Source organism: Phoca vitulina, unplaced genomic scaffold, assembly GCF_004348235.1.
Source record: "Phoca vitulina isolate PV1807 unplaced genomic scaffold, GSC_HSeal_1.0 scaffold61, whole genome shotgun sequence".
Classification (NCBI taxonomy): domain Eukaryota; kingdom Metazoa; phylum Chordata; class Mammalia; order Carnivora; family Phocidae; genus Phoca; species Phoca vitulina.
Genome location: NW_022589764.1, coordinates 3,985,293 through 3,997,574, shown reverse-complemented (window position 1 = coordinate 3,997,574; position 12,282 = coordinate 3,985,293). Strand labels below are relative to the sequence as shown.

Genomic DNA, 12,282 nt, shown 5'->3' with positions numbered 1-12,282 from the left:
CCCCCCCCCCCCCCCCCCCGCCCACGAAGCCCACCTACCCCACATTGGGTTCTGTTTCACTTCTTGTGATACAGATGTTTTTGGACCCTTAGTATTGAGTTTCCAGTGCCATTATCATATGGGGAGAACAGATAAGAGAGAGAAGGTAGGAAAGGTAAGGAAATTTCTGTTGCTCTGAAGTCCTAAGAAAAGCAGGTGAAACATATTTTCAAGTAGGTTTAGTCATTTCTTTGTATTTCCAAAGTCTTGGTCTATAATTAAACTCTGAAGATCCTTGAATTTCTGCAAAGAGCATTCCAGGCTTACTGCACTGTGTTGCTCACTTTGAGGTGTTGGAAAGTTCCAGAACCTAGGCAGCTGGTTCTCTGTCCACATGCCTGTCCTGTTCCCCTCATTTTTTTTTTAAGATTTTATTTACTTATTTGAGTGAGAGAGAGAGAGAGAGAGAACACAAGCAGGGGGAGTGGCAGAGGGAGAGGGAAAAGCAGACTCCCTGCTGAGCAGGGAGCCAGATGTGGGGCTCCATCCTAGGACCCTGGGATCATGACCCGAGCTGAAGGCAGATGCTTACCTGACGGAGCCACCCAGGTGCCCGCCCCCTCCCCCCATTTTTGCTTCGGCTCTGAGACCTTTGTTTGAGTGCATTGGCCTCCCAGGGCAGCCACCTCAGGTTTCCCAGGGAAATAGCAGCCTCCAAGGGTGGGGGGCTGCCCCAGGGCCAGCTCTGCTGAGACCCTTGCAGTGTTCTGTGGATCCCTATTCTCCCTCCTCTGTTTCTGCTCTGCAGAGAAAGAAGATATGAAGGTGCTGATTCTGAAGCATGCTACTTGTCTTAGGGGTTTCAGCTACCTAGCCGAGGATGCTGGGGCCTCAGGTTTTTACATCACCCCTGGCTGTATCTGGGCATGTAGGTGAATAGGTAGAGTGTGGAGAAAGAAGCTTCTGGAGGCTCAAGCCTGGGTGCAGGTGCACTGACCGCACCCTTCACTGACTGGCTTTTATTGAGTACCTTTGAATGGACAACAGGGACTCCTGTCCACAGCCCCATTCTTTAGAGCCCCCTTGCAGCTGTGACTCTCTCCATGGCATCAGGAGTCTGTGGGCCCAAAAGGATATTCCTCCTGGGTCCAGGCCACTCCTTCTAAGCCAGCTCAAGGTACTAGGACCCCAGGATTCCTGCCAGTAGTGCTGAGGGCTGGAGTAGACTCCATCCCTGGATCTGTGCATCTAAGGGTGGACCATGCCACCAGTTTGCATGTCTTTAGACCCCAGGGACAGCCACTGGTGGGACGTGGATGGAGTGTGGGCATGGTGTCCACATTTGTATGCACAGGCCCTTTGTGGTCTATGTGTGTGGGGCTGGGGTAGGAGGAGAAGCAGGTGGGCAGCCTGCTGGGGGCCGGCTCTCTTGGTATTGCCACATTCTGGTGCAAAACTCCAAGGAGTCCAAGAAATTCTAAATTTGAAACTGGCTTTCCCTGTTGTTATGAAGTTATATTTGTCAAGATAGGAGAGCAGAACATTCTATCTAGCACTCTGCTAGCTTGGCTTACACTTTCTGAATACTTAGTGTCATGCTCTGGAGGTTTCCATCTGTGCTGTTGCCCTGGGCCGGGAAATATTAGGAGAGGGCCTGATGGTGTCCCCATGGGCACCTGCAGGACCAGGAGCAGCTTCCCATTTGGCTGGATTTGGGGCACTGCCGTGTGAAAAATGCTCACCCTGTGAACGTGGACATAGAAGTCTGTAAGCCTTGAGATGACTCTGGAATCAAGGCATCTGCAGAGGATGTGCTGGAAGGTTCTGTGGAGAGGAGAGCTGGGGAGGCTCAGGGGGAGGAAGGACAGTGCCTGAGGAGAGGACAGTGTGGGGTGATGTTATGGCCTTAATTGGGTCCCCCCGAGTCTTATGTTGAAGCTTCAGTCCCCCACGTGACTGTGTGTGGAGGTGGGGCCATTAAAGAGGTGATTAAGTGAGGTCATATGAGTGGGGCTCTGATCCAGTAGACTGGTAAGAGGAGGTTCTTATTTATAAGAGGGGCCGGGACACAGAGGTATAGAGGGAAGACCCCGTGAAGGTACAGCGACAAGGCGGCCCTCAGGGAGCCTCTGCCTACATCCGGATGTGGGACTCCCTTCCCCGACTGTGAGACAGCGAGTCTGTTGTTGAAGCCCCCCAGTGTGTGGCGTTCTGTTATGGCGGCCCCAAGCTAAGATGGGGGTGGGTGAAAGTGGGAGCACCAAGTGGCAGGTGAGAAGGTGAAACGGTGGTCTGTGCGGAGCAGCATCAGAGCGGTGAGCCAGGCCGGGGTGGGCGGGGCCTCACCAGGAACCGGAAGTGCCTTGAGAGGCAGAAGGGGGCGGGCCTTCCTGGCTCACAGTGCGCATCCTCAGTCTGCAGGAAGTTCCTGTTGGCCCACCCGGAGGAGCGGGGTCGCCTGTGGGAGGTGGAGCCCCCAGGAGCCTGGGGCCAGCGAGGCAGCATCTGGCTGAAGGTTCAACTGCAGCAGCCAAGACCTCCAGACTGTGAGTCGCAGTGAGCGCCGTGCCCTTTGAAGCCCAGGTTAATGCGTACTGATGGAGTCAGGCCGGTACAGGTGTTCTGTTTAATGTTGCAAGAACCGAGGGGGGAGGGAGACCAGAGTGGGGGCTTCTTGTCCTTGGCCCACCGTCCTTTCCCGAACGAACCACACCTTCTAAACCTTGCGCTAGATCTCCCCCAGTTTAGCTAAATCAGAAGCTCCCAGGGACGGAGGGGCTCCTCGTTTATAATTAGAAGGATCTCCGAAACCTAAATGAATGTGTGCACCTGGTTAACAATTGGAAAGCCACACAAGGGTTTACTCTGAAGAGCCAGCCTTCCGTGCCCCCTCCCGCCACCCTTGTGGGAGATGACACGCATCCGTAAATGGTAGCGTTGCATAGATAGCATTCTGCAAAGGAGTACCTTGTCCTTCCTGTCCTTTTTACTGGCAGCATAGTATGCTGCTGGGTGGAGATGTTGTTTATTTGGGCAGCCCCGGTTACAGACAGACACTGTCCTCAGTTTGGGGTGTTAGAGCTCCTTGGTGAGTTTGCTGGCGGGGTGTTGATGGAGGGGGTTTTCGAGCAATGAGAACAGGTGGAGGGTCCCAAAGGGAGGCAGCAGTTGGGAAGACCAGACATACTGGTGTCTGGTTCTCCAAGTTACTTTTTAACAGTGTGTCTTCCACCTCTCCCACGTTGAGCATGGATTGCACACTGCTGGTGGTTCTTAGCTCAGTGCTCAAGGTGAGGGTCCCTGGAGGCAGGGCCGGATCCGTGCAGAGCCCTTGAGGCTGCAGGTGCGGTGTATGGGTGGGAGGTGCAGGAGGTTCTAACAGTTTTAAGTTCACTGGCCAAAGTGAAAGCCCTGGCTTTTCTTCCCTGCTGGGAAAGAAAGCTCCGGTCAGCATCAAATGCAACATCCCAGGCTGCAGGTAGCTCATTAGAGGGCAGTGGGTAACTGATTTACCTTAGGTCGTGACAGGGAAGAGCGCCTTGGAGTTTATTGATGATAACAGTGATAGGTTTTGCTTTTATGGTGCCTTTCAGCTAGAAGACTTAATGGATCTTTACAGATATTAATGGGGTGACCAGGCACCTGAGAAGGAGGCCATGGCAGGGCTGTGACTACGATCCTAATGAGGTGGTTAAGTGACTTGCCCTGTGGCATCCACAGTTAGAAATGAAGGGGGAGCTGGCCCAGATCCCCATGCAGTAAGCTGAACAGCCGTGCGGGTTTAGGTTTATCGAGGAGCTTCACAAATGAGCCTGCAGCTCCCACGTGGACGAGGCCTTTGTGTCTTGGATGTTGCAGTTCCTTGGCTGGGAATGAAAAAAAAAAAAAAGTTTGCGAATCCGAATGTGGAAATAATGTGGAAATTGCACAGGCCAGAGGGGGGTAAAGAAGGGGAAGGCGTTTTCTCATAATTGGGGAGACTGCTTTCCTCCGAAGAGAATTCCGCTGGGGGTTATTTCAAGAGCTGAGAGTTGGTGTGGTCTGGTCACAGGAAACTGAGCTGGAAGTCAGATGCCAGACCTGTCACTTTAACTCACTCTGTGAGATTTGCCAACTCTCTCTTTAAAACAGCAAATGAGGGAACTTTCACAGAGAATGTTCCAGAAGCATGCTTGGAGTCCTTTGAAGGAAGAAGGGTCATTATAATTATGATATAATTAGATTACTAAAACTATGTAATTAAAAAAAAATCTAAATTATGATCTTTTCACTCCCTGTGTAAATAAATCATGGCTAGTTCCCAGTTTTCACCCACAACTTCTGTCTCCTCCAGGGCCAGCAGTCAGGATTTTAATTCACTCAGGAAGGTTTTCAGCCAGCCAGCTTCATCTTGTAACAATTTTGTCAGCACTGACATTTCAGGTTTTTTCCGGGTTGGTGAGTGGGGGCTGCAAATGCAATCACAGATTAGCCCAGATGCTCTGCAGTTTCTCAGTTTCTAGTCTGTCTGCCTTCTTGGAAATCTGCAAGTGTTAGCCCATTAGGTTTTCCCACAGGTCACCAAACAGTGCAGGTTCTGGAATCTTCTCTTGCCTTGGAAATCTCACACAGCCATTTAATTTAATTTTAGTTTTTAATCAGTTATTCTTAGAGTTGCTTTCTTGAATTGTTCTGTTTTTCAAGTTCTATCTTTTGTTCCTTTATTTCTGACTGTTATTTTGGAGGTTTCCTACAATTTCATGTGCTGTAGAAATAGAACTGTAAGCAAGAAGCCCAGTGGAGCCAATTGCTTTTTACATTCTAAGTAAGGCATGGACATTTTACATTGTTCCAAAGGGAAATTAGCTTGTGCTCCTTTCAAATGTTTCAAAATCTGTTTTTGAAGCTGCGGCCTTTATGGACTAGGTCTTTTAAAGTTTGCATGGATCTTGCCTATTGATAACATCTGTGGCTTTTAATGGCCCTGAAAATATTTACAGGGTTTTCAGAACTTTTGAGAGAAGGAGTTTGTGGGAATTTTTTTTCTTCCTACACTCAATTACATATGAAGCCTTTGAAACTTGACCAATAGGATCATAATATTATCTGGTGTGACTTCTCAGCTTGCACATGCCTTAAGTTTCTTTACTGGAGGAGATGAAATTGAATGCTCCAACAGTTGAAAAGTTCCTTTACAAAAATGTGGCTGGAGACAGGAAGTAATTGCACACAGCTTTAAAAATTAATTTTTTCATTCTTTAGGTTATAGTTTTGCCTTCTTTCCAGGTGAATTTTTAATAGTTTCAGTCATCGTCCATAGGGAAAATAATTTTCTTCTATTTACATTTAATTTTTAATGCTAGAGTGTACATGAAAAGATGTGAAATATTTGAGCTGGGGAGGCGGGGTCATTTTTCTAAAAGTCTGAATCCTAGTAAACTGCAACTCTAACTTAGTCTCAGCTTGTTCTGATGAGTTGGACATTATATAGTGCAGTAGTAATAGCAATTTTATGGTGGTGAGTTATGGTGGGAAGTGCTGAGAGCAGAACCACTCTACTGGATGGGTTTTTCCTAATGCTGCTCTTTGAAAGGTTGTGTGGTTCCCTCTAGTGGCCATTTTCATCTATTGCGTCCTGTATGGTAACTCGTGGATGGTAACTTACTTTGACCTACCTGTGTGGTTGCTTCTCAGATTCTTATCCTGAATCTTCCAAACTAGAGCATTCATTTTTAAAGATTATTGGACCTTTATTGGTTAGGAATAAAATACAAGTAAACATTTGGTAGTTTCTAGCATGTTTTAGTCCATACCACATAAAAACACAGTTTCACACATCAGGGTAGAAAATAATGGATTGTTTACTTCATTCTGTCATTCATTCATTCATTTATTCATTCGTTCATGTATTTTCTCATTCATTCAATAAATTTCTGTGATGGAGGATCTACCAATGCCAGACCACTGGCAGAGGGGATAAGGATACAGTGGTGAATAAGGCTGGCTGAGTCTCTGAACTCATTTATGAGCTTACATTTTTGCAAAGAGAAGTACATGGGCAACCATTACTGCATGATATAGAAACTCCAAGAGAGCACTAAAGTATGCTGGTATTTTTAAATACTTATGATTCAGTTTTGCCAAACCAAAGTTGGCTAATTCATAAAGTTTGTAAATAAACTTTATAATTTATATATATGGGTAACAACTAAATAATATATTCTTTTTTGAAAAGTGTTTTTTAAAATTTTTTTATTTTTTAAAGATTTTTATTTATTCATTTGAGAGAGAGAATGAGACAGAGCGCATGGGAGGGGGGAGGGTCAGAGGGAGAAGCAGACTCCCCGCTGAGCAGGGAGCCCGATGCGGGACTCGATCCCGGGACTCCAGGATCATGCCCCGAGCCGAAGGCAGTCGCCCAACCAACTGAGCCACCCAGGTGCCCCCCCCTTTTTTTAAAGTAGGTTCCTTGGGGCGCCTGGGTGGCTCAGTCGTTAAGTGTCTGCCTTCGGCTCAGGTCGTGATCCCAGGGTCCTGGGATCGAGCCCTGCATCAGGCTCCCTGCTCAGCGGGAAACCTGCTTCTCCCTCTCTAACTGCCCTTGCTTGTGTTCCTTCTCTCATTGTGTCTCTGTCAAATAAAATCTTTCAAAAAAAAAAAAATAAAGTAGGTCCCACGCCCAGCGTGGAGCCCAGTGCAGGGCTTGAACTCACGACCCTGAGATCAAGTCCTGAGCTGAGATCAAGAGTTGGATTCCTAACTGACTGAGCCACCCAGGTCCCCGAAAAATGTGTTTCATTTGCATTTTCAGCTCAAATGAGAAACTGAATATTTATTCCTAAAGGATCTGAATGCCCTCTCAACGCACACATACCTCCACATAGAGATTATGGGGTGTAGGAATCCCACACAGTGGGATGAGAAAGTCATCCCTTTCCAAGTTGGGACTGATTTGGTAAAAGGGGGTGGGGGGCTAAATTAGAAAGTGTGATTATGGGCTCTCTTATGAGTAAAAATTCCAGTGAGCAAAGAGAAGGGCTTAGGAATAAATAGCACTGGAAACTGACTCCATTTAATGTCTGAATAATTGGAAGAAAAGATCATAGTCCAGCTCAGAAATGTTTGACTAGAGCCATCACCTCCCGTCTCCCCAAACCTGACAGGTTTCCCTGTCCTCTGGAGAGTACCATAGCAGGTGTCATAGTGTAAGTCGGGAGGATGGAATTGGGTCATGGTGATCAGTGCTTTTGGAGAGGTCCCCAGTGTATTAGTCTTTTGATTGTCCATTCCCCCGGAGCCACCCCCATTTGTTTATCCTGCTCTCTTGCTTGGGGAGGGCAGCTCACCCAGGAAATGCCAAGGAGGATGTGAGCAGTCAAGGTCGGATGTCTCCAGATGATGGACCCAGACAGTCTGAAGAAGGCAAGAAGGTACGGTGGTGAATATGTCATTCTAGGATTGGGTCTTGTTTTCTTAGCAATCATGTTGTGCTTGTTTAGGGGAGCTCTAAACCTGCAAGGCATCTTCCTAATCACCTTGGCTTTGGGCTTCTCCATGGCAGTGGGTCGTTGATTCATACTCGGAGTCTCCGTCCTGCGGTATGAGGAGAGGCCTTCGTAATTAGACCTTTCTGAGGACCTGTTTACTCTTGGTCCTTTTCTCTAAGCTTGACAAGCTCTAATGAAGCCAGAACTAGACAGAGCATGTGGGAATCAGCCGTAACCTTGCACTGTTAAGGAAATACTGAAAAATCTGAATTTCACATTCTGCCATGGACCGGCATCTTTCAAGCAGAGCAAATGTGTGGACAAATTTCTTTCTTTCCTCCTCCCCCTCGAGCCCCGATGCTAGAAAATGGAATATGGCATTAGGTTATTGTAGAACCCAGGGTGATGGGAGAAGAGAACTGGGGACAAGGATGGCTGCTAAGTATTTCTTCGTAGCCCATTATCTGTTGTTCAGTGTTTTATAAGACTTTGAAGCGATGTGATTCCATTAAGTGTTTTCCTGAAGCCAAGACAGACCGTCGCCCGTGCAAGGTAATTCTGATAACATTCATTTTCTGCTACGGAGGGGTCTTTGCTCTGAAGTCCTAAAAAGTTGTTAATGGTTTTAAACTCTAGAACTTAGAATTGCAACTTGTGAGCAGTACTGCTTATTTTGGAAAGGAGATGGTACGGGGATAGAAGACTCAACATTGAAGGCATAAGATATCCCAGAAAGTGCTGGATTGTTTTAGAAAGGCTGGCAGGGGAGGGCTTTCCTTTTCCTTGGTTTACAGTGGAAAAAGGGGCTCATTGATGGCCTCCGAGGCCACTGAACTGAGAGTATTGTGTTTCGCCTCTTTGCTGATCCCCGACTTTGCTCTTAAGCCTTGAAGGCCGTTAGAGGAAGCAGGAGGTTCAGTGTGACGTCACGCCCAGGGGCAGGTGTCTGGGGAGGTCCACATACTCAGGCGTAAGAGCGCCACCTTTTAAAGTAGTGCTTCCTTGCTTTGCTTTTTCTCTGATCTCCATGGGCTGGGCTCTTCAGTTCCTGTCAGGAAATACGTTCCCACCAGTAAATAGGTCCTCAGAGCATCTTATGAACAAAACACGGGGTCCTCGTGGCTGGCCGGGGTGTTGGAGCCTGGCTCATCCAGCCTGAATCTGAGCACGCAGCGTGTGCAAGGGCCTGGCCAGGCCAGGACACCAGCAGACCCCTTATGGCAGGCACTGGAAAGCTTTGTTGATCTTTTCTTTTCTTTTTATTTATTTATTTATTTATTTGACAGAGAGAGACACAGTGAGAGAGGGAACACAAGCAGGGGGAGTGGGAGAAGGAGAAGCAGGCTTCCCGCTGAGCAAGGAGCCCGACGCGGGGCTCGATCCCAGGACCCTGGGATCATGACCTGAGCCGAAGGCAGACGCTTAACGGCTGAGCCACCCAGGCGCCCCTGTTGATCTTTTCTGATTCAGGAGAGGACCCGTGGAGAATGGGAGGAGACAAAGAGCGGTCAGGACTGCGGAGTGAAAGAAGCAGCATCGGGGCGGCTTGGACGAGCCTGCGGGGCCAGGCCAGAGGGGAAGGAGGCCAAGAGGACTGCGGTGGATGCGGGGCTGGCCTGGGGGTTCCAGCAGAAGCACCTGCGGCCCAGCTCCTGACTCTCAGAGGCAAACCCGAATCTCGTCGAGAGGCCTGCCTGGGCCCCAGGGGACGGGTGTGAGAGCTGCTTCTGTCACTCCCTGCTCGTGTGCCCGGGAGCTGGCCTCTACCCTTGCTGTGCTGTCCTTTGAGGAGAAAGGGATGGCACAGACCCCACCCACCTCAGGCTTGTTTTGTGGGCTCAGGTGATAGAAAGCCTAAGAAAGTGCTTCATCCCTCAAGCACAGAGAGCTACGCAGGCCGCTGTTTTCCCGAGCTCAGATCCCAGAAGTGTGTTTGTTAAACCTAATACGGTTTCTGTTACTCGGGATGAATTCGTAAAGACTGTACTGGAACCACTCGAATATGACTCTTTCTTGAGCGCAAGGAAACTCCAAGAAGGGCCACACCATTCTGGTCTGCGCTGCAGAACTCTGCCTCAGGTTTGCCCCCACCAGCCCAGAGGTCACCGGGAGACCACAGGCACCAGAGGGGTTTCTAGGGGAGACACGGTTCTTTTCCAGAGAAGCTTCCGTGACGAGGGCGGTGGCCCGGACTGCCTGAGGCACACAGTTCGTTGGCGCCTCGCCCGCGTCTGGCCGAGTGGGCTCCAGGTGGGCATCAGGATCTTAGCCGTCACTTCATTCAGAGGGGAAGCCACCGGGGGGGCTTTGTGCTGCTGGCCCTCCAGCCTACGGCGCCGTGAGGGGAAAGGCTTGTACTGGTCAAGGCGATTGTGATGCTCCTGCCCTCCTCAGCCACTGTCACCCCCTGCTCGGGGCATGTGCTTGCAGATTCGGAGCTGAGCCGAGGACCCTGCCTGTAAGACCCCGGTGAGGACAGACGAGGCAGGCCTTCCACGGGGTAAGGCGTGGTGCAGGCTGCTTCCTGAGGCCCCAGAGCCTGCTCCCCGGAAACTGCCATAGGCCTTTCTCTGCAGCTGGCCAGGCCTCACTGATGGTCAGTTGGGTTCTTAACCTTCCAACCGGCGGGGGCTGGCTGGGTCGTCTTGGGGCAGGCAGCCCCGTCCCAGCCCCTACTTGCGGGTGAATGCACATCTCATCTTACCACTGGGCACACCCCTCTGAGGCTTTATCACTGTCTTTGGAGCACCTGGGGCCCTGATGACTCTGCCTTGAGCAGAGTCGGCCTTGCCTTCTGTATCCCGGCTGCCTGGGCTTTCCTGTCCTCAGACACACCTGTGCTCTTGCTTTGGGGTCAGCACTCATGCACTCGCTCTGCCCTGGGCATGTGCCTTTCCCTCCCTCCCTCCCTCTGTCCTTCTGTCTCTCTTTCTCTCTCTGTCCTCCTCTGTCTCTCTCCCCCCCAACCTGTGAGCACACGCGCGCACACACACACACACACACGTCAGGCTGACTCCTGCTCACACATCTAGTCTCAGCTTTGATGTCCCTTCCTGACCACCTGTTCCTCCCCTTCCCACATGGCCTCCAAGCACTGGGCACTCGGCTGTGACTCCCGTGAGCCACCAGCAGGGTCAGCCCTGGGCCTGCTCAGTTGCCCCTTGTGTCCTCAGTTACTGTGGGGAATGAATGGTAACAGATCACCTCAGGGTGAGGGGTGACACCTTCCTTCTCTTCCTCTGTGGGTAGACCCTGGAGATGGATGGAAGAACAGTTTCACCTCTTTAGGGGTGTAGTAAAGCCCATCCTGGAGCCTTGGGATAGGGAGGAGACCACCAGCACCATATGCTGGCAAGATACTGCTATTTCCCTGAGTGGTCAGAGGGCACATCTGATGGGACCTCTGTTACTTATTTACTCATCCATCTGTCTGTCCACCCACCCATCCACCCAGCTGTCAGTCCATCCATCCATCCATCTACCCACTTGTCTTTCCATCCATCAGTCCACATTTGTCCATTCATCTGCCCATCCATTTATTTGATGGACTCAACTGTCCATCTGTCCATATCTGTCCATCCACCCATCTGATCACTGTTCGTCCTTCCATTCATTTATCCATCTACCCACCTGTCTGTCCATCTGTCCTTCTGACATCTATCCATCCATCGATCCAGTTGTCCATCTATCTGCCTACCTACCTGTCAGTCCATCCATGTGCTCATATCTGCCCATTTGTTTATCTCTCCATCCATCCATCTCTCCATCCATCCATCCTGATGTACAACAAATACTCAGCATGCTTGCTCAGGACTGAGCTCTGTGCTGGGCACTGGGGATATATAGGTAAGTGAAATGTGTTTACTGGACTCAAACTCTTCTCTCTGGAACGGTCTCTTCTAGAGTGTTCCCCTGGAGTTGTTGTCTTTCACCCATTAGAAAGAGGGAAGAGTCCAGTGGAAAGAAGTAGAGTTTAGACCTCTGTACGGAGACCTCGTGAAGTCCTCCAGTGCATGTGGGCCCCTCGTGAATGAGGCACAGACCATAAAAGTGGGCTCTGCAACCAGCGGGTGCTCTACGTGTAATGGCAGACATGGCCTTTAATGTGTGACTCGGTGGGTTCTGTGAACTTGGCACTGTTCAGGTGAATGGCTGGTGCTTTGTGTTTACATGGAAATGAACTGACAAAAATGTCTCAGGGGTTTGATGAAGTTACTGTTCAATAAAAGCATCCTCTCAAGGGAGAAGAACTGATGTGTTGGTGTTGTTCATTTAAAGATGTAAAGACAAACCCTGCAGAGTTAGAAGGAAACACACTGGAGCTCCAAGCAACCCCCTCTCCAGCCAGTGACACAGACGAGTTGGGTCTGGGGCCCTGTGCAGTGTTCCCTTCTGTGAGGCTTGTATGGGGAATGTCCATAAAGCATGTGTGTGTGTGCATGTGTGTTTTGTTGTTTTTGTTAAATCAGTAATTTACAAACCATAATTTCATTTGAAGTATACAATTCCATGGTTTTTAGTATATTGACAGAGTTGTGCAATCAACACCACAATCAGTACCCCAAAAAGAAACCCTGTACCTGTTAGCAGTCTCTCCCTTTCCACCCACCCTTAGCCCAAGGCAACCACAACTCTTTCTCTCTCTATAGATTTGTCTGTTCTAGACATGTACAAGTAGAATTATACTATGTGTGGTCATTTCCATCTGGCTTCTTTGCCTTGGCATAATTTTTTTTTAAGGATTTTTTAAAAAAGATTTTTAATTTATGAGAGAGAAAGTGGAGGAGAAGCAGAGGGAGAGGGACAAGCAGACTCTGATCTCAGGACCGTGAGATCA

General features: G+C 49.3%; 1 protein-coding gene across 5 annotated transcripts in view; it reads left to right on the top strand.

The window, feature by feature from the left end:
* The window catches only part of FAM169B (family with sequence similarity 169 member B), a 92,447-nt gene extending 80,607 nt beyond the window's left edge, over positions 1–11,840 (top strand). For 3 of the 5 annotated variants that reach the window (XM_032391324.1, XM_032391325.1, XM_032391327.1), the window contains 3 exons: positions 2,394–2,525; positions 7,300–7,388; positions 8,916–11,840. In XM_032391324.1, coding sequence (XP_032247215.1) covers positions 2,394–2,525; positions 7,300–7,388; positions 8,916–9,101 — 407 coding nt within the window. In that variant the 3' untranslated portion in view covers positions 9,102–11,840. Of the gene's footprint in view, positions 1–2,393; positions 2,526–7,299; positions 7,998–8,915 lie in introns of all 5 variants that reach the window. The other 2 variants (XR_004297770.1, XM_032391328.1) reach the window with 2 other exon arrangements.
* The last annotated feature ends 442 nt before the right edge of the window (positions 11,841–12,282 follow it).